This window comes from Gorilla gorilla, chromosome 2 (genome assembly GCF_029281585.2).
Source record: "Gorilla gorilla gorilla isolate KB3781 chromosome 2, NHGRI_mGorGor1-v2.1_pri, whole genome shotgun sequence".
NCBI lineage: Eukaryota > Metazoa > Chordata > Mammalia > Primates > Hominidae > Gorilla > Gorilla gorilla.
This window is the reverse complement of record NC_086017.1, coordinates 101,162,571-101,185,057: the sequence shown is the minus strand read 5'-3', so window position 1 is coordinate 101,185,057 and position 22,487 is coordinate 101,162,571. Positions and strand designations below refer to the sequence as shown.

General features: G+C 38.1%; 1 protein-coding gene across 1 annotated transcript in view; it reads left to right on the top strand.

Moving 5' to 3' along the window:
- The window catches only part of LOC115934923 (DNA primase large subunit-like), a 112,777-nt gene that overhangs the window by 64,127 nt on the left and 26,163 nt on the right, over positions 1–22,487 (top strand). Inside the window, exons 3-4 of the mRNA XM_055382109.2 lie at positions 3,083–3,209; positions 8,364–8,446. Of these exons, the coding sequence (XP_055238084.2) occupies positions 3,083–3,209; positions 8,364–8,446 (210 nt within the window). The remainder of the gene's footprint in view (positions 1–3,082; positions 3,210–8,363; positions 8,447–22,487) is intronic.

Sequence of the window (22,487 nt, the reverse complement as noted above, 5' to 3'; positions counted from 1 at the left end):
CTGGGATCTTTAAAAAGCCTACTCTGTGTGTGTTGCTCTTAGTATGAACCCAGAGAAAGCAAGCCAAGGCAACTCTGAAGTGTCTTGTGGTCACTTAAAAGAAGGGGGATTTACCTGTTTTCCAAAATATGGCCTGCCCACCTTTTGTATTTAAGTTTCAGTTCATTGCCAATATGTATAATTATTTATAAACTCAAAATAATCTGTTTTATTTTTATTTCTATCTACATGATACTTTAATTTCATGTATGAAAAATTGCCAGGTAATCATTCTCTAAGCTTTCTACAGTATCCATTTTATAAGTTAAAGAATCATAGCAGTAAAAACTATAAGCTCTTTATAGCCATTTCACTCTAATTATTAGAGTGAGAACCTTGAAGATTTTGCCCTTTGAAAATGACTTGTTATTTGGGCAATCTGGCTTCTCACTATTTAACAAGTGTTGCTTAATGTATCATGTAGGAACATTTGATGTGCTCCACAGCCACTCACAGCTTCTGATAATTCTGTTTGTGCCAGCCTTGAGAGATCACCGAGTGGTAGTTTAAGATTGTGCTCCAGTATAAAAGTGGCAAGGTTTGTCTTTTAAACAAACATGTATTTTTTTTCAGAGTGGAAGATAAATTTTTGACTAAATCAGTCATTTGCCATACTCTAAAATTCATTTTAGAAACTTGGTTTTAGGTTTGTAGTTTTTGCCCAAATGACCACTTAACATGGGACACCCACCCTAACCCCTACCTCTTTCCCAGGAAAATTAGATTTTTGTCCAAGATTCCACCAGTATTGAATATTTGCTCTTGCCAGATATCTTGTCAAAGGTACACTGTCTGCTTTTGGTTGACCAATGGGGTATGGGTTGTTATGCCAGATGAGTGTCACCTAGTAGTGGAATTAGAAAATCATCAACCAAGGGCCCGGCATAGTGGCTCACATCTGCAATCCCAGGGCTTTAGTAGGCCAAGGTGGGAGGATTGCCTGAGCCCAGGAGTTTGAGACCAGCCTGGGCAACATAGCAAGACCTTGTCTGGTGACACACACCTGTAGTCCTAGTCACCCAGGAGGCTGAGGTGGGAAGATCACTTGAGCCCAGGAGTTCTATGAGCTGCTCTAGCACATTACTGAACCTGAGAAGGGGGTTGTGGTAACCCCCCACTTGTGGCCAAACTGGTCAGAAGTTGTGGTGACTTGGGAACCTACTGCTTGCAATTGGTATATGAAGTAGGGCACAGTCTTGTGAGACTGAGCTCTTAATCCATGAGAGATCTGCATGAGCTCTAGTTAGTGTCAGAAGTGAATTGAATATAGCCCACATTCTTTCTGTAATACCACACTTCCTTAGTAATAAGAAATAACAAAATATTTAAAAATAATAACTTGCAGTTAAATCTTTTTAGGACATAACTTCTCTCTTTCAGACTCCGTTTTAAATGACACTTCATTTTGTGGTCCAAAATCAGAAGTAATCTCTTCTTCCTACATATTTCAATAGCATTTTACCTATACTTATACCTAGACCTCTCTAGAAGATTTATCTTCATAACATATTTGATTTTTATAGCACTTTACTTCTTTTATGACACATTATCATGCTATTTTCTATTAATCACGCATTCACATAGGTGATTAGTTCCTCCAGGACCATAAACTCCTTGAGGTAAGATCTGTCTGTTGGATCTTTGCACCCACCTCAGTACCAGCATGCATGAAGAAAAAAGTGTGAAGTACTCCTTGGTCTACTATAGCATTAGGAAGGCTATCAACCCATTATTCTGCTTCCATTAAATGTTTTCCAATGCATGATGGTTAGTGACTTTTTAAATTTAATTTTTAATTTTTCTTAGAGTCAGAATATTGCTCTGTTGCCCTGACTGTAATGCCACGATCATAGCTCACTGCCTCAGGCTCCTGAGTAGCTGAGACGACAGGTGCATGCCACCACACACAGCTAATATTTCATTGTTTTGTAGAGTTGGGTTTTGGAATCAGCCTTGTCTGTACATGTCTACCATTTAATAACTGTCATACATCACATTGCTTCATTCTTTGAACTTCAGTTTTCTCAAGTGTAGCATCATAGAGGAGTTGTGATTATCTAAATGATTAAATGGGATTACACTTTTAAAAGCTCCTACAAAATGCCTGGCACCTGGTCACTTTTCATTATATGCTGGTTCCTTTTGTTCTCCTGTCTGACCTAGTTCAAAGCCCCTTCTGTCCCATTAGCTTGTTTTATGAACATGGAGGCAAGGATTCTGGGTAGGAGGCAGTTGTAGTACTTCATTCATTAAGCATTTGCTGACTACTTTGTATAGTGGAAATCCAGAGGAAGGGATTATTATTATTATTATTGTTATTATATTTTGAGACCTGGTCTCACTATGTTGCCCAGGCTGAAGTACAGTGGCACAATCATGGCTCACTGCAGCCTCAACCCCCCAGCCCAAGTGATAATTCCGCCTCAGGCTCCTGAGTAGCTGAGACGACAGGTGCATGCCACCACACCCAGCTAATATTTAATTTTTTTGTAGAGATGGGTCTCACTGTGTTGCCCAGGCTGGTCTTGAACTCCTGGGCTCAAGCGAACCTCTTGTCTAAGCCTCCTGAAGTGCTGGGATTACAGGCATGAGCCACTGCACCTGGCCTAGGATTAACTATTTTATAGGCATTTAGGAAGTAGAATGGGTAGATACAGGAATTCAGGGAGAATTAGGGGAAGGTGGATAGAAAAGAGGCTAAACTGATTTTCTTCTATAATCTTTGGAATCAAACAAAGAAGGGCAAATCGATTATTCTTCTCAGGAAAAGATTTACTTTATCTTTAAATGTATAGGTAACATTAGCTGTCTTCTACCTGATAAATTTGTTTTCTATAAGTTTTGTACCTTTTTTAAAAAAAGAAATTATTTGTATCATAAAGGACCTAAATAATATACATGGCATGAATGTACATCTGCCTATGAATGCTGAATTTATTCTAGAAAATATTGCTTTGCACTCTTTGATTCTAGCTTGTGTTGCTGACCTCACTAGTATAATTATTGGCTGACTTTGTCTCTTTTTCCATTTCCTCCCAATCAGTTTGGTAAAGGTTACTCTTACAACATCCGTCACAGCTTTGGAAAGGAAGGCAAGAGGACAGACTATACACCTTTCAGTTGCCTGAAGATTATTCTATCCAATCCACCAAGCCAAGGGGATTATCATGGTAAGTGCCTCCACTGGATATGTTGGCCAAGTACAGAAATCCAAGAGCTCTGTTGGAAACACTGAAACAATGTTGTGGCTTTTTGCATTCCTGTCAGGACCTAGTTTGTAGCTTATGTCAGTCGTCACTGTCAAGCTAGAGCTCCATTACTCTTAGAACAATTTGTCTTATTACTGAACTAGGTAAGGCAAGAGAAATTCATTCAGCTGCACTTCAGTTTGTGCTGGATTAGACTTTTCAGTTCTAACTTTCTTCCTTCCCGCTGTTCTCTGTGTCCCTCATCTTCTGCAGTGTTCTGCGAGTGTCTTAGAGGGCGATGTAAGTTTTACAAAGCTTTTTGAAATTAGAATATTCTAAGTTTGGAATAGTAGATTCATTAATTTTCCAAAGGCTAACTACTAAGGAAAAGCATGAGGTTTTTTTCTTATCACCATCATCTGATTAACCAACAAAGATTAAGTGGGCAATTTAACATGTCGTGATATCTGCCATAACTATCAGTTTGCCTGAGTTATTTAAAAAGAAAAACAAAACATCTCATTTGTCTGGTATGTCCAAGAATGAATTAATAGTTTATATCAGTAAATTTTCTGGATTATCAAAGCTTACTACAGTATGTGTCAAAACTTATTTTTGTTTTAGAATCTTAAACACTTTTTAAAAGACTGCACACTTTTGGACTGCTAAAGATCAAATAATCATAAACAATATTTTTAGAAAGACATTCTATGTGACCAAATCTTTAAAAAATGCCTATATATTCATTAGTTAATAGATGAAGAAGTGGCCAGCACTAGTTATATAGATAGACAGATAAGATAGATCTATATGTAGACATAGATTTTTTTTTTTTTGAGACAGAGTTTCGTTCTTGTTGCCCAGGCTGGAGTGCAATGGCGCGATCTCGGCTCACTGCAGTCTCCACCTCCTGGGTTCAAGCAGTTCTCCTGCCTCAGCCTCCTGTGTAGCTAGGATTACAGGCACCTGCCACCCAGTCTGGCTAATTTTTTGTATTTTTAGTAGAGACGAGGTTTCGCCTAGTTGGCCAGGCTGGCGGGCCTCAGGTGATCTGCCCGCCTTGGCCTCCCAAAGTGCTAGGATTACAGGCCTGAGCCACCACACCCAGCCTGGTAATAGATATTGAGTGGTTTTTATCACTTATTTCAGAGTCCCTTGAGGTACTTTTTTAGAAATGCAGATTCTCAGGGTGCACCCTCAGTCATATAAAATCAGACTTTATTTGCAAGTACACTGGGTGAGTTTTATGTCTTCTAAAGTTTGAAAACCATGGGTCCAGGTACTTCTGTTGAGGAAGCCTGAAGCCTTTTTTAGCTTAGCAGCCATACCAGGCAGTCAACTTATGATTAAGCTTGTGGCCAAGTAAAACTCCCAGGGATTTGTCTGCAAATTTCCAGGTTCTAGCATTTGTCTCTTAATTAGTTGGTTTTCATTAGCTTAAATGCAAAACTTTATTTCTGTTAAGTTGTATCTTGTTATCCCAGTGCTTTATGTTATTATTTTGTTTCTAAGTTCAACTCTGTCAGTCAAGAAATATTATACTTAGCACTCAATGAACTCATTATTTGTTGGACATTTACTTATTCCGTTTTTAAAAAGTAATAAACTTAATTTTTTAGAGCTGTTTTAGGTTCACAGCAAAATCGTGTGGGAAGTTCAGAGTTCCCATATACCTCCATGCCCCAACATACGCACAACCTCCATTGCTGTCAGTATCCCACACCACACTGGTACATGTGTTACAATTGATGAACCTACATTGACAAATCCTTATCATCCAAAGCCCATAGTTTACAAGAGTTCATTGTGTATTTTGCATAACAGTACTTTATCAGATTTGTCTTTTGCAAATGTTTTCTCCCCATCTGTGCTTCTGTTCTTTTCTCTCTTTTTTCACCTTTTGGGATTTCATTTACACACACGTTATACCTTTTATAGTTGTCCCATAGTTCTTAGGTATTGTATTTTGTTTTGTTTTGTTTTTGTCTTTTTTCTCTTTGCTTTTTAGTTTCAGAAGTTTCTATTTGTCATATCCACAAGATCCAAGGATTTTCCCCAGTCATGTCCAGTCTACTGATGAACCCATTGAAGACATTCTTCATTTCTGTTACAGTGTTTTTGATCACTAGCATTTCTTTTTTGTTCTTATAATTTTCATGTCTCTGCTAGCTGGTTATTCCAACACATTTATTGAATAGGGAGTCCTTTCTCCATTGCCTATTTTTGTTGACTTTGTTGAAGGTCAGATAGTTGTAGGTATGCTGTCTTATTTCTGATTCTCTATTCTGTTTCATTAGTCTATGTGTCAGTTTTTGTACCAGTACCATACTGTTTTGGTTACAATGGCCTTATAGTATAGTTTGGAGTTAGGTAGAGTGATGCCTCTGGCTTTGTTCCTTTTGCTTAGGATTGCTTTGGTCATTTAGGCTCTTTTTTAGTTCCATATGAATTTTAGAATAGTTGTTTTCTTATTCTGTGAAAAATGACATTGGTAGTTTGATAGAAATAGCATTGAATCTGTACATTACTTAGGGTGGTATGGCCATTTTAATGATATTGATTCTTCCAATCCATGAACATGGAATGTTTTTCTGTTTGTGTTGTCTCTGATTTCTTTCAGCAGCATTTTGTAGTTCTTCTTGGAGAGATCTTTCACTTCCTTGCTTAGATGTATTCCTAAATATTTTATTTATTTATTTATTTTTTGGTGGCTACTGTAAACAGAATTGTGTTTTTGATTTGGCTTTCAGCTTGAACATTGTTGGTATATAGAAATGCTACTGATTTTTAAGGCTGGTCATGGTGGATCATGCCTGTAATCCCAGCACTTTGGGAGGCCAACACGGGTAGATCACTTGAGGTCAGGAGTTCAAGACCAGCCTGGCCAACATGGTGAAACCTCATTTCTACTAAAATTAAAAAGCAAAACAAAAATTAGCCAGGCGTGGTGGTGTGCACCTGTAATTCCAGCTATTCAGGAGGCGGAGGTTGCAGTTGGCTGAGATGGCACCACTGCACCAGGTGACAGAGTGAGACTCTGTCTCAAAAAAAAGAAATGCTACTGATTTTTGTATATTAATTTTGTATCCTGAAACTTTGCTGAAGTCCTTGATTAATTCCAGGAGCCTTTTTGGTGCATTCTTTAGGGTTTTCTAGGTATAGAATCATATCATCAGCAAAGAAAGACAGTTTGACTTCTTTTCCTATTTGGATGGCTTTTATTTCTTTCTTTTGCCTGATTGCTCTGGGTAGGACTCCCAGTTGTATTTTGAGTAAGAGGGGGAGAGTGGGCATCCTTGTCTTGTTCCCATTCTCAAGGGAAATGGTTTGAGCTTTGGCCCATTCGGTATGATGTTGGTTGTGGGTTTCTCTTAGAGAGTTCTTATTATTTTGAGGTATATTCCTTTGGTATCTAGTTTTTTGAGGGTTTTTATCATGAAGGAATATTGGATTTTTTTTTTTTTTTGGAGATGGAGTCTCACTCTGTTTCCCAGGCTTGAATGCAGTGGTGCAATCTAGGCTGACTGCAAGCTCCACCTCCTGGGTTCATGCCGTTCTCCTGCCTCAGCCTCCTGAGTAGCTGGGACTACAGGTGCCTGCCGCCATGCCCAGCTAATTTTTTGTATTTTTAGTAGAGATGGGGTTTCACCGTGTTAGCCAGGATGATCTTGATCTCCTGATCTCGTGATCCGCCTGCCTCGGCCTTCCAAAGTGCTGGGATTACAGGTGTGAGCCACCGCGCTTGGCCAGGATATTGGATTTTATTGAAAGCTTTTTCTATTGAGATAATATGGTTTTTGTTTTTAATTCTGTTTATGTGGTGAATCACTTTTATTGATTTGCATATGTTGAGTCAGACTTGCATCCCAGAAATAAAGCCTATTTGATCATGGTGAATTTGCTTTTTGATGTGCTGCTGGATTCAGTTTGCTAGTATTTTGTTGAGGATTTTTGATTCTATGGTCATCAGAGATATTGGCCAGAAGTTTTCTTTTTTTCATTGTATCTCGGCCAGATTTTGGTATCAGGGTGATGCTGGCTTCATAAATTGAGTTAATGGGGGGAGTCCCCCCTCCTCAGTTTTTTGGAATAGTTTTGGTAGGATTGGTACCGATTCTTCTTTGTACATCTGGTAGAATTTGGCTGTGAATCTACCTGGTCCAGGGCTTTTCCTGGTTGATAGGATTTTTATTCCAGATTCAATTTCAGACCTCATTATTGGTCTGTTCAGATTTTCACTTTCTTCCTGCTTCAGTCACGGAAGGTTGTGTGTTTCCTGGAACTTAGTCATTTCCTCTAGATTTTCTAATTTGTGAAAAATGCACAATTATTAACTTACAAATCTATCATCTGTATGACTGAAAAAACTTTTCTGTATTAAATTTTTAATAAGCATTTTGACTTACCATTGCAGTTTGTTAAAATATCTAAAATTTTGTAGATTTTGTCCTAAAACAGCTTTTGTATTTCAAATTCTTCTGTATTCTTATTTATGTGAATATTTCTAGTGGTCTTTCATTTTTTTCATGAAATAATATAACGATGACACATATCCACCATAAATTGTTTTTCTATGAAATAGTTTATTTTTTCATCTCATTTCCATCCATGATTCTTTTACATTTTCATAGATTCTATGCTTTAGGAAATAGGCATATAATTTACATTTGAAAATGATGTTGAATTTTTTTCTTTCTCAGAGTTTGCATGTTTTTCATTTTGTTTATCTATCTTCCTTCTCTCATATGCCTTTTATATAATTTTTAGACTAGAATATAAGAAGATTGTTAAAGTTTTAAAATAAACTATTACACAGCTATTTTGTGATTATTTGTGCTTGTTAGCAAGGAGCATAATTAAAGCTGTTTTCCCTCTTCCTGTTGAATGGACATCTTAGCCTGAGAATGCTGCAATGTTTTATGTAACTCTTGAGCCTGGAGTGCCCTGATAACCATACAGCTAAGTAATCATTTAGATGAAAAGAGGAAAGCAGTTGCACCCATGGGCAATTGCCTTTTTTTATTAATAAGCTGTTAGACAATTAAGGGGAGCTTAGATGGTCTCTCGAGTGTGGTATTGTACTAAGTTGTGGGTAAATAACCTTGTTTGTGTGCTGGCTTATTTTTTTGTTGTCAGGGTGCCCATTCCATCACAGTGATCCAGAGCTGCTGAAGCAAAAGTTGCAGTCATACAAGATCTCTCCTGGAGGGATAAGCCAGGTAGGTCATATTCTTCTCTCTGCATCTGCAGTAATGAGGCCTTAGACAGATCTGTCGGTTTTATTTAATGTTCTTGCAGTGATGCTGTGTACTACTTGTCAGGCCTCACACCAGACATCTTATCTTCAAGATGAATTAAGTTAAAATCTTGACTTATCTGGTTTAGACTCTTGGGAAATTCTAGTTCTTCTGTCTGCTAAGCTGCATTTTTATTTTTCCTAGTCATAAAGGAAGCTGGAAACCTTCCTCCACACCTCAGTTTGTTTTACTATCTCAACTGGGGACTACATCTTTAAAAATAAAATTTTTGAGCAATGCATGGAAGCTTATTAATGAAGCTGAAAATTAATGACAGCATATTGCAGTTTGGGAAATTGTTTTCTGAGCAGATGATAATGTAGTACATACTGGCTGAATGTTCTGATAGGCATCAGTTATTGCTGTGTTTAATCTACACTTCTGATGGTAGATCAAATAGTTTGTCAAAATACTTTGTCTTATGAACAATGGAAATGCTCAGGTTGTAAAACCAAACATTAAACAGTACATTTTTTAGTAGTAGTAACTGTACCTTTAAAAAATTAATATTGTGACATAGCAAAGACTATTTTCTATAGTGTGCTTTCAAGTTGACTGGAATTTTGAAGGAATAGGGGAAGAGCTTCTGCTTCCTTAGCTTAAGAAGAACATTATATATTTTAGAGTTAGAACATCTAAATCATCATACATCTTTAAACTGTTATTTTTATTTAAAGAAAATTGTTACTCTAGACAACTTTACAGCTGCTTCTGTGTCCAAAGTTCAGATAACAAATCTTACATAGTTTTTTAGTACTTTGAGCAAAGCAGTGTTCAAGGTGCCATAGAGTATGCAAGGAAGAATCAGATATAAATCCTGCTCCCACAAAACCAGTGTCTGAAAAAAAAAAAAAACATAAACCAAGTGTCATGAGAGGTACACATAGACTGTTTTGGGTCTTCTGATGAGGGAAAGACTATAACCAGCTGAAGAGGTCAAGGAACCCTTTATGGAAGAGATGCCCTTTGAATTAGGCCTTGCACGAAGGTTGGGAATTAGGGAGAGAGAATGCACAAATGAAAGACTATAGGAGTATTAAGATTTCAAGCTTAGGATAATGGTGGCACCAATACATAAATACTAATAGATAACTTAAAGGAAGTATAGTTGGTTTCGGTTTGAGTGACTTAATTTTAGTGGTTATAAACTGCTGCTAACATATTTGATAAGGAATCTAGAAATAAAGAATTAGTGGCTTTTTTTAAGCAATCATAAAGGATCACCTTTTTGAAAACAATACAAGTTCTTAATGTATCTATGTTAACATAGTATGTCTGCATTTAAATGGTATTAATGTGGATTTAGGGCATTAGATAATTTAGGACTAGAAATCTGATGGTCTTTTCAGTTAGAATTGTAGCATAGGTAGAAAGCCATTCTCTTTTTTGGAGTCCTAGGATGTGACATGCCATGGTGCATAGGTAGGAAGTCAGTGGTAGAACCGAAAATTGAAGCCAGGCTTTCTGACTCTTAAGATTTTTTTTTTTCCCTGAACTCCACTCTACTTTAGAGCTTATTATCATGAGTTTGCTGGAGGGAGAGAAGAGGTAGGGTGTCAAAAGCTGTGTTTGAAAATGTAATCTTGGCTAATCCTTCTCTTTGTCAAGCATTAAAAGGAGGTGGGATCAATGAAGACTGAACAGAAATGGGGAGAGAGGGAGAAAATACATTAGGGTAGTGAAGTATCACAAAAGTCAAGGAGAAAATTTTGAGAAGAGAATAAGTTCCACAGAGTCCCTTGTAGCAGAGATTTCTTTTCATGGAGAGAACTAAGAAAAGGTGGTTGGATATGCTGAGAGGATTATTTGACTTTGACTTTGGTGAGGTGTCAGTAAAATGGTGGAAACCAAAAGCAAGATTATACTTGCTTAAAAAATTAATGAAAGACAGTAAATAACCTTTCCAAAAAATGTGTCAGGCCAGGTGCAGTGGCTTGTATCTGTAATGCTAGCACTTAGTAGGGAGGCTGAGGCAGGCAGATTGCTGAGCCCAGGCATTCAAGACCAGCCTGGGCAACATGGCAAAAACCTGTCTCTACAAAAAATTAGCAGGTGTGGTGGCATGCAACTGTAGCCTCAGCTACTCAGGAGGCAGAGGTGGAAGAATCACCTGAGCCCAAGAAGTTGAGCCTCCAGGGAGCCGTGATCATGCCACTGCACTCCAGCATTGGCAATGGAGTGAGACCCTGTCTCAAGAAAAAAAAAATGTGCCAGTAAAGGGGATGCTATAGTGGTATTAGCTTAAGCATCATAGGATTGTTCATTTCTGGGTTTAAGACCTGAGCCTATCTGTAGAAAGAGGAGGAGAAGAAAGAACTGTCAGAGAGGGTGGGCTTGATGAAGATATAAAAGAAAGAAAATATCTCTCTAACCGAGCAGAATTAAGTTCTCTTTCCTTTATACCATGACTGGATTGTACATACCTTTGCTCTTAACATTTGTTATACTTGATTGTAATTACTTGTTTACCTGTTCATCTTTCCCAATAGTTTGTGAGTTTCCTGAAAGGAGGACTAGATTTTTACTTAACTTTCTGTCTCATGGTAATCCAATGAGTTACACTTGTTAGGTGCTTTAAAAATGTTGGAAGAGTGAATGGGCATATTTAGGTATGAGGTGGATGCTAGAGTATGCATGGTGGTATGCAGAGAGAGGCAAATAGGAACTCAAAGACACAAGTGAAAAAGTAACTTATTGGAGGAAGGACGATATGTACTTGAACCAAAGAATGGTGACAGAGAAAGGCATACCCCTCAGCAATGTGGGAACATAGAGGAAATAGTTAAGACACAGCAAAGGGAAGTTGATGGAGTGTATCAACTGGTCTTACTCTTCCTTGTAAATAAAGTAAGGTCATCAGCTGGAGAGTAAAGGGGTTATGAATGATATTCTGGTTATAGAAAATGTTAGAAACTACCACCAACAAATGTGATAGGGAATCTAGAAGAAATTAGAGGCGTTTTTTAGCAGTCATAAAGAATCACCTTTAAAAAAAATCTTAATATACTAACATTATCTCAAGAAAATTAATGTTTATAGTTAATAGTAATGACCATGTTTGTATACTCTTTGCTTTTGACTCCACTGTATTTCTCCATTTGCCCTTGATCCACAAGGATACTCCTTACTTAGCTGAAGCTGGTTAGTAATTTTCACATTACCCTTTAGACCTGCATTGTAACCTTTTATCTGAGATGAACACAGATGTATAGTGCATGCCAGCAAGCTGTAAATAATATCTTGCTTTTATATGATGTCTTTATTGAGTGGATCTCACTAGAGTGAAGCAGCTGGTGGACTGTATTCTAAAGGGCAGAGAGTTAATGAATGAAAATGCCATGTAAAACATTTTGATAAGGTTGAATTTTGCAGGTTGGCCTAAGTGCAGATTAGATCTTGAAAACTCCAAGCGTACATTAAAATATTGAATGAGAGTTAAGAAAAACATCACTAAAATGTATGTAAGGTAGAACTCCATGTGGTTATTTTTATCTCAGAGAAAACTACTTGAAAAAGATACCTTCAACTATAGGAAATAGATTTTTTTTAATTTTTGGAGACAGAGTCTTTCTCTGTCTTCCAGGCTGGAGTGCAATGGCGCAATCTCGGCTCACTGCAACCTCCACCTCCCGGGTTCAAGCGATTCTCCCACCTCAGCATCCCAAGTAGCTGGGATTATAGGCACCCTCCATCATGTCCAGCTAATTTTTGTATTTTTGTAGAGATGGGGTTTCACCATGTTGGCCAGGCCAGTCTTAAACTCCTGACCTTGGGTGATCCACCTGCCTCGGCTTCCCACAGTGCTGGGATTACAGGCGTGAGCCAGCATGCCTGACCAAGAAATAGATGTTTTAAATAATCAGAATGTTGGTGATCAGAAAAGAGATCATTGTGACTTAGCTGGTGTTGCTGATTTTTTTAATAAAACATACTTACAGGATCACATTTCATTTTCCTTTTTAATTAACCTTAATAGTGTTACAAAATCTCTGAAAATTAATGAGCTTGGTATCCAGCTTAAGAAACAGCAATTAAACAACAGAATATGGCCAAAGAAAATGGGCACCCCTGCATTTATTCTCCTCTCCTCCCCGAAAAGAGAAATACACAGCAGTCAATTCACCAACACGATATAAAAATTATAAATATTTATGCCCCAACAACATAGCTTCAAAATACATGAATTAATAATACAGAACTGAAAAGAGAACTAGACAAATCCACAGTAACATTTGGAGACTTCAGCACTCCTCTTAATAATTAACAGAAGAAGCAGGCAGAAAGTCAGGAAGGATATAGAAGCCTTGAACAATACTGTCAACCAACTTTACCTAATTAACATCTGTAGAACATGTTACCCAACAACAGGAGACATGAAATAGTAACCCAGGTAGATCATAGTCTAGGTCTTTAAAATCCATTACAAATGTAAATAATTTGAAATCCTATAATGTAGGATTTAAAGCAGAGCAATAAAGCAAGAAAAACAAAAGATTAGAAAAGAAGAAAGAAAACCTTTTTCTATTCTCAAAGTGATTATCAGTGTAAAAAATCTCAAAGAACCTAGCAAGATGCTACTGTAACTAGTAGGTGGAAGGATACTTACTCAATATACAAAAATCAATTCTATTTCTTACAGTGAACAATTGGAAATTAAACATTTCAAAAAGTATTAGTTTGCTGCAAACATAATTGTGGCTTTTATGGCAAATACTTTTGTAGCAACCTGATACCATATACAGCAGTACCAGAAATCCAAAATACACATAAGATCTTTATATGAAAGACTGATGAAAATGAAAAAGTGGAGACACATATTTCCTGATTTCAAAACTTACTGAAAATTATTGTAATTAAGATGGTGTGGTATTAGGGAAATGATGAAGACAGATTAATTGGACAGAATAGAGTTCAGAAATAGACCCACATATATACGGGCAACTGATTTTTAAACAAAGGTGCCAGAGCAATTTAATAAGGAAATGGTAATGTAGAGTTCCAGAACAACTCCAGAGTTCTAGAACAAGTAGATCTAGAACAATTGGATATCCAAATGCAAAAATCCTAGACATATACCTCCAAGCTTATATAAAAATTATTTAAAAATGGATTATAGAACTAAGTAACTGTAAAATGTGAAACTTAACAAAAGAAAACAGAATATCTGCACGAGCTTGGGTTTGGTGTGTTCCCTGAAAGAAAATAGTGATAAATTAGACTTTACCAAAATTAAAAATTTTGCTCTGCAAAAGACAGCTTTAAGAGAACAAGATAAGCCACAGACTGGAAGAAACTATTTGCAAATCATAAATTTCATAAAAGATGTGAATCCAAAAGATATAAAGAACTCTCAAAACTCAGTAATTAGAAAACAGTTTTTTAAACGGGCAAAACATTTGAGTAGACAGTTCACCAAAGAAAAAGTGTGAATGGTAAATATAAGCACAGGAAAAAATATAGCTCATTAGTGAAATAAAATTTAAAACTACAATGAATACCATGATATGCCAAATAGAATTGGTCTAATTTAAAAAAATATAGCAATACTAAGTGCTAGTGAGGATGCAGAGTGACTGAAAGTCTCATACAATAGTGGAGGAAATGCAAGTCATAGAGTCACTTGGAAAAGGAGTGTGGCAACTTCTTATAAAGTGAAGCTTACACATGCTATGTGACACAGTGATACCTGTAACTAGTATTTATAGAATTGAAATAAAAGCATAAGTCCACATAAAAATCTGTTGCTAAGTGTTTATAGTGTAGGCATTATTCATAATTGCCAAAAACTAGAAACCACCCAGATGTTCTTCAGTGTGTGATTGGATAAACAAATTGTGGTATAGTCATACAATGGAATATTACCTGGCAATAGAAAGGAATAAATTACTGGTATACCCATTAACATGTAAGGTTCTCAAATACATTATACCAAGTGAAAGAAGTCAGACTCAAAAGCACTATGGTATATAATTCTATTTGTATGACAAATCTGTAGGTACAGAGTGATTGCTGGGAGCAGGAGAGGTGTTATAAAGGACAAGGGAAATATTTTTGGGTAATGGGAATGATCTGTGTTGATTGCAGGGTAATATCAAAAGTGAATTTGTCAAATGTTGCAGAACTATGATAAAAGGAAATATATTTTATTAAAAACTTTTACTTTTTTAGAAAAAACTTAGTCCCTGAGTAAAAAGGGGATATATTTTACTGTGTGGAAATTATACCTTAATTTTTTTCTTTTTTTTCTTTTCGCTTTTTTTTTTTTTTTTTAATAGACAGGGTCTTGCTCTGTCACGCAGGCTGGAGTGCAGTAGTGTGATCATATCTCATTGCAACCTCGAACTCCTGGGCCTAAGTGATCCTCTTGCCTCAGTCTCCTAAGTAGCTGGGGTTACAGGTGCACATCACCATGCCCAGCTAATTTTTTACTTTTTTGTAGAGATAGAGGTCTTGCTATGTTGCCTAGGCTGGTCTTGAACTCGTGGCTCAAGCAGTCCTGTCACCTTGACCTCCCAAAGTGCTGGCATTATAGACATGAGCCACTTAATTTCTTTTTTTAATGGGGGGAGAAAGAAAGGGTAGATGATAAGTAGCATAATGAGCCAAAATATTTACTTTTCATAGTAAAAATGCAGTGGATTAAGTTTATATCAGGAACTTAAAGTATAAACATATAATTTAGAGTGACATAGACAACATCCTATGTAATAAAAAATGGAAATGGTTAAAGTAATTGCCTCTTGGGAACTAACCAAGCAGTGGGAAGAAATGTGATATGAGAACTGTGGATTTTAATAATAAGCCATAATGTACTTCAGTTTTTTTCCTTACATACATTACTTTGATTAAAAGTTAGAAAGAAAGTACAATGTTATTAATGAAGTTTAAGTTAAATGGTCGTGTGCCTAATGGATAGATGGTAATAGCAGTAGTACTAGATGACTGCAAGGTCTTTGGGTATGAAATTCTAACCCTTATCCCTCTGAGCTCCCAGTACCTAGCATAGTATCTGATCCATGTTAGGAACTGTGAAGGATCTGAGATTTGACCCTACTTGCAAGCTAAGAACTTAGCTGCCACACTTCTATGGATTCTGGCAGAAGACATGACAATTCCAGCAATAGCAGTATGTCAGCCTTTTCTTGCATTCATTCCTTGAGCCCTACTTCCCACAGAGCAACATGAAGGCCAGGTACTACCTGCACATGCAGTGGCTTGTGTTGGAGGAGGGAAACCCTGAATTTAGGGAATCTGAACCTTTTATTATGGACAGTAAGTATGTCTACTCTTTTAATTTATTTTTAATTAATTAATTATTTTTTTGAGACAGAGTTTTGCTCTTGTCACCCAGGCTGGAGTGCAATGGCGCGATCTCTGCTCACTGCAACCTCTGCCTCCTGGGTTCAAGCAATTCTCCTGCCATATGTCTGCTGTTTAATCCAGTGGAAGGAACCATTGTCTTCCAGGGCTGTTCATTATATCAGAGGTCCCCAACCCCTGGGCCACGGACTGGTACTTGTCCATGGCCTGTTAGGAACAGCAGGAGGTGAGCCAGGGCAAGCAAGCATTACTGCCTGAGCTCCACTTCCTGTCAGATCAGTGGCCATGTTACATGGTACTGGTCCATGGCCTGTTAGGAACAGCAGGAGGTGAGCCAGGGCAAGCAAGCATTACTGCCTGAGCCCCACCTCCTGTCAGATCAGTGGCCATGTTAGATTCTCATAGGAGCTCGAACCCTATTGTGAACTGTGCATGCGAGGGATCTAGGTTGTGCGCTCCTTATGAGAATCGAACTAATAATGTCTGATGATCTGAGGTGGAACAGTTTCATCCTGAAACCACCTCTCCACCCTGGCCCGTGGAAAAATTGTCTTCTACGATACTGGTCCCTGGTTCCAAAAAGGTTGGAGACCATTGTGTTACATGAACATCTTTGAAAAAATGGTCTGAAGTAAAGGCCGTTGTTGCCTCTATTTGCAAAATGTTCAGAAATTTAAGACTATTGGAAAGTTATTTCTCAGGAATACATAGCTGATGACCAGTGAATAATATATAGGTATACAATCTATATTGGTCATTTCTTATTGGAACCTCAGCTTTTTCTCCTTAAAATATTGGTGTACGTTGGCTGGGTGTGGTGGCTCACACCTATAATCCCAGCACTTTGGGAGGCCGAGGCGGGCAGATCACAAGGTCAGGATATCGAGACCATCCTGGCTGACACGATGAAACCCCGTCTCTACTAATACAAAAAATTAGCCGGATGTGCTAGCAGGCACCTGTAGTCCCAGCTACTTGGGAGGCTGAGGCAGGAGAATGGTGTGAACCTGGGAGGTGGAGCTTGCAGTGAGCAGAGATCATGCCACTGCACTCCAGCCTGGGCAACAGAGCGAGACTCTGTCTCAAATATATATATATGTGTGTGTGTGTGTGTATACATTTTAATCTCAATACTTTCATTAATTTCTTTTCAAAATTGGCAGTGAGTTAAAAAATCCTTTCAATGTTTTGTTAGTTTGGGTATCGTATCTATCTATCAATAGTTTCTGCCTAAGTTAGATGTCTGAAGTTTCTAATTATTCTAAAAACACTTTTGATTTTAGCTTTTATTTTCCACTTCAGCTTTTCCTTTAAAAACCTGCAATTTTATGATAGAAATATTTATATTTTGAGATACAGAAATTTTAGAGCTGGGCGCGGTGGCTCATGCCTGAATCCCAGCACTTTGGGAAGCCAAGACCTATGGGTTGCTTGAGCCCAGGAGTTCGAGACCAGCCTGGGTAACTTGGCAAAACCTAGTCTCTACAAAAAAATATAAAAATTAGCCAGGCGTGGAGGCATGCACCTGTAGTGTCAGCTATGCAGGAGGCTGAGGTAGGAGGATTGCTGGATTGTTTGAGCCCATGGGGACTGAGTGAGCCATGATCATGCCACTGCACTCCAGCCTGGGACACAGAGTAAGACCCTGTCTCCGAAAAAAAAAAAAAAAATTGAGAATATGTGTTCAAAATATTGACAGTAAAATCTCTCATTGGCCTTAAATGGTTTGTTTCTCAGAAGAAGTTTTTACTATTGTGGAAAGATGCACATGAAATTTTCAAATTGTACTTTTTTTCATGGGCTTATAATGGTGTGCTATGTCCTATTTTAATGGAAAAATTGGGGCTCGCCACAGTGGCTCACGCCTGTAATCCCAGCACTTTGGAAGGCCGAGGTGAGAGGATTGCTTGAAGCCAGGAGTTGGAGACCACCTTGGGCAACATAGGTAGACCCTGCCTTTAAAAAAGTAATAAAAATAACAGTTGTGGTGGTGCACACCTGTAGTTCTACCTGTTTGGGAGGCTGAAGCAGGAAGCTTGCTTGAGCCTAGTAATTGTTACAGTGAGCTATAATTGTGCCACTGTACTCCATCCTGGAAGACACAGCAAGACACCATCTCTCCAAAAATTAACAAACAATAAATACATAAAGTTTATAGGAAAATTGTCTTTTTGTTATACTGAATCACTTGTAGCATATCCTTAGTTCTCACAGAACTTAATAAATAAACAATAATTGCTGCCTACGGACTAATCTAAAAGTGGTAGTTCATTGTAATATATGCCACAATGAAGTTAACATCTTTTATTGTAATCTCTGAATGCTATTACTCCTTAATAGTTTTTTTTTCTTATTATGTAGTAATGAGGGGTGTGCTTGATCTGTCTCTGGAAATAGAACAATTTGAAGCCATGGTAGTTTGTTTTATTTTTGGCCTGCTTATGCAAAGCATTGTGATGGAGGCTTTACACAAATAAACTGTATCTCATTTGATTCCCACCACTACATTATCCCTATTTTATAGATGAGAAAGCTGAGGTTTGGAGAAGGCAAGAAACTGCTCAGAACCATGGAACTAATATATGATAAGGCCAGAATTCACACCTATGCCTGACAGTGAAGCTGAAGTTTCTTACAATACATTGTTCTGATTATCTGTAGTATTTTTCTATTTTAAATCCAGTTGAAATTCTTTTTGGTTTCTTCTTTCATGGAAAGCCATCACTGTGAAGTGAATGGTAATTCTTATGTACCTAAACTTAAGAAAATGTATAATGCATTGTTGAAACACTGACAAATGTGAAATAAAGATGAGAATAATTCAGAAAATGTAAATTATGTATGGTAACAGATTTTCAAAAGATCTGATTGCTTTTTTTATTGAGGTGAAAGTCACATAACATACAAATAACTATTTTAAAATGTACAATTCAGTGCATTTAGTACATTCACAATATTTTACAACTACTATTTCTATCAAGTTCCAAACCTTTTCATCACCCCCAAAGAAAACTTCATACCTATTAAACAATCACCTCCTGCTGCCCCTAGAATCTAATAATCTGCTTTCTATCTCTGTGGATTTACCTGTTCTGAATATTTCATAAAATAGCATCATACACTGTCTGGCTTACTTCATATAGCATATTTACAAGGTTCATTTGTGTTTTGTTCTTTTGAATGGCTGAATGATACTCCATTGTATGTCTGTACCACATTTTGTTTATCCATTCGTCCTTTGATGGACACCGGGTTGTTTCCACCAACTGGGTGACTTTAAAAATTTATCTCACAGTTTTGGAAGCCAGCAGTCAAGGTGTTGGCAGGTTAGTTCCTTCTGAGAGCTGTGAGGGAGAATCTGTTCCCACGTTTTTCCCAGCTTCTGGTGGTTTGTTGGCAATCTTTGACTTGTAGATGCATCACTCCAAACTCTATCTTTATTTTCACATGGCTTCCTCCCTGTATGTCTTCTCACCATCTTTGCTCTGTGCATTCTTTGTCTAGTTTCCTCTTTTTAGGAGGACACCAGTAATATTGGATTAGGGCTTACCTTAATGACCTCATTTTGATTACCTCTGTAAATACCCTATTTCCAAATAAGATCACATTTTTAGGTAGTGGGAGTTAGGACTTCAACATATCTTTATTTGAGGGAGACAATTCATTTCATAACACCATCCTTTTAAGTATGCAGTGATATCTCATTGTGGTTTTGATTTGCATTTTTCTAATGAATAATGATGTTGAACATCTTTTTATATGCTTTTTGGCCATTTGTACATCTTCTTTGAAGAAATGTCTATCCAATTCCTTTGTCTATTTTTGAATTGGGTTGTCTTTTTGTTGAGTTTAAGAGTTCTTAATATATTTTGGATACAAGACTCTTATCAGATAGATATATGATTTGCAAATATGTTCTCCTATTCTGTAGATTTTCTTGTCAACAACTTCTTAATGTCTATTGGTGGACAAAAGATTTTAATTTTGATGAAGTTTGTTTTCTTTTGTTACTTGTGCTTTTAGTGTCATAATTATCTATAGTCAAATTCAAGGTTGTGAATATTGACATCTATGGCTTTGTATAAAAGTATTATAGCTCTAGCTTTTATATTTAGGTCATTGATCCCTTTTGAGTTAATTTTTGTAGATGGTATGATGTAGGGGTTTATCTTCATTCTTTTGCTTGTGAATATCCAGTTTTCTAACACTATTTCTTGAAGAGACAATTTCCCCATTGATGGTCTTGCACCCTTGTCAAAACTCAATTGGACATAGATGTATGGGATAATTTCTGGAATCTCAATTTCTACTGTATTGGTCTATATGTCTGTCCTTATGCCAGCCAGTACCACACTGTTTTGATTTCTGTACCTTGTTTTGAGTTTTGAAATCAGGAAGCATAGAATCTTCCAATTTTGTTCTTTTTCAATATTATTTTGGCTATCTGGAGCTCCTTGCAATTCCATATAAATTTGAGGATCAACTTTTTTATTTCTGCAAAAACAGCCATTAGAACTTTGATACGGATTGCATTGAATCTGTAGATTGTGTATAAAGAGGGATCATGGCAGATGGGAGGCAGGACTAGATTGCAGCTCCTGACAGAGCAGCATGTGGAGGCTTAAATTGTGAATTTTAGCTCCAGATCGACTGCAAGAACAAACCAGCAATCCTGAGAGGACCCTCAGACTCTCTGAAGGAAGCGGACTGCTCCTGCAGGACTCGGGAGACACCCCAAATACTCTGGGAGGTGAAAGCCTCAGGCAAGTTTTCAAGCCCACCTTCCACCTGGAAACAGATCTGGGGCTGTTGTGGGGGGCATGGTGGGAGTGAGATCAGCCCTTCAGTTTGCATGGGAGCTGGGTGAGGCCTGTGACTGCTGGCTTTCCCCCACTTCCTTGACAACCTGCATGACTCAGCAGAGGCAGCCATAATCCTCCTAGGTGCACAACTCCAGTGACCTGGGAATCTCACCCCATACCCCACAGCAGCCACAGCAAGACCCACCCAAGGAGAGTCTGAGCTCAGACATGCCTAGCCCCACCCCCCACCTGACAGTCCTTCCCTACCCACCCAGGTAGCAGAAGACAAAGGACATATAATCTTGGGAATTCTAGGGCCCCACCCACTGCTGATCCCTCTGCACTGCTACTGCTGATGCTCTCTGGAAAGCGCCACCTCTTGGCAGGAGGCCAACCAGCACAAAAATAGAGCATTAAATAACCAAAACCAAGAACCCTCATAGAGTTCATTGCACCTTCTGCTGCCTCCAACGGAACAGGTGCTGGTATCCATGGTTGAGAGACCCATAGACGGTTCACATCACAGGACTGTGCAGAAACCCTCAGTACTAGCATGGTGCCAGGTAGACTCACTGGATGGTTAAACCCAGAAGAGAGACAACAATCATTGCAGTTCGGCTCACAGAAAGCCACAACCACAGGAAAAAGGGAGAGTACTACATCAAGGGAACACCCTGTGCACTAGAATCTGAACAACAGCATTCAGCCCTAGACCTTCCCTCTGACAGAGCCTACCCAAACGTGATGGAATCAGAAAACCACCCCTGGTAAAATGACAAAACAAGGCTCATCAGCACCCCCTAAAAATCATACTAGTTCACCAGCAATTGATCCAAACCAAGAAGAAATCCCTGATATAACTGAAAAAGGAATTCGGTAGGTTAGTTATTAAGCTAATCAGGGAGAACCAGGGAAAGGCAAAGCCCAATGCAAGGAAATTCAAAAAGTGACACAGGAAGTGAAGAGAGAAAGATTCAATGAAATAGATAGCTAAAAGAAAAAACAATACAAAATTCAGGAAACTTTGGATACACTTTTAGAAATGCAAAATGCTCTGGAAAGTCTCAGCAATAGAATTGAACAAGTAGAAGAAAGAAATTCAGAGCTTGAAGACAAGGTGTTCGAATTAACCCAATCCAACAAAGACAAAGAAAAAAGAATAAGAAAATATGAACAAAGCCCCTAAGAAGTTTGGGATTATGTTAAACTACCAAACCTAAGAATAATTGGTATTCCTGAGGAAGAAGACAATTCTAAAAGCTTGGAAAACATATCTGGGGGAATAATTGGGGAAAACTTCCCCAGCCTTGCTAGAGACCTAGACATGCAAATATAAGAAGCACAGCGCCAGGTGCGGTGGCTCACACCTGTAATCCCAGCACTTTGGGAGGCTGAGGCAGGTGAATCATGAGGTCAGGAGATCGAGACCATTCTGGCTAACACAGTGAAACCCCGTCTCTACTAAAAATGCAAAAAATTAGCTGGGCGTGGTGGCACACACCTGTAGTCCCAGCTACTTGGGAGGCTGAGGCAGGAGAATCGCTTGAACCTGGGAGGCTGAGGTTGCAGTGAGCCAAGATCATGCCACTACACTCCAACTTGGGTGACAGAGTGAGACTCCATCTCAAAAAAAAAGACAAAGAACACCCAAGAAATTCATTACAAAAATATCTTCACCTAGGCACATTGTCATCAGGTTATCCAAAGTTAAGATGAAGGAACAAATCTTAAGAGCTGTGAGACAGAAGCACCAGGTAACCTATAAAGGAAAACCTAACAGATTAACAACAGATTTCTCAGCAGAAACCCTACAAGCTAGAAGGGATTAGGGCCCTATCTAC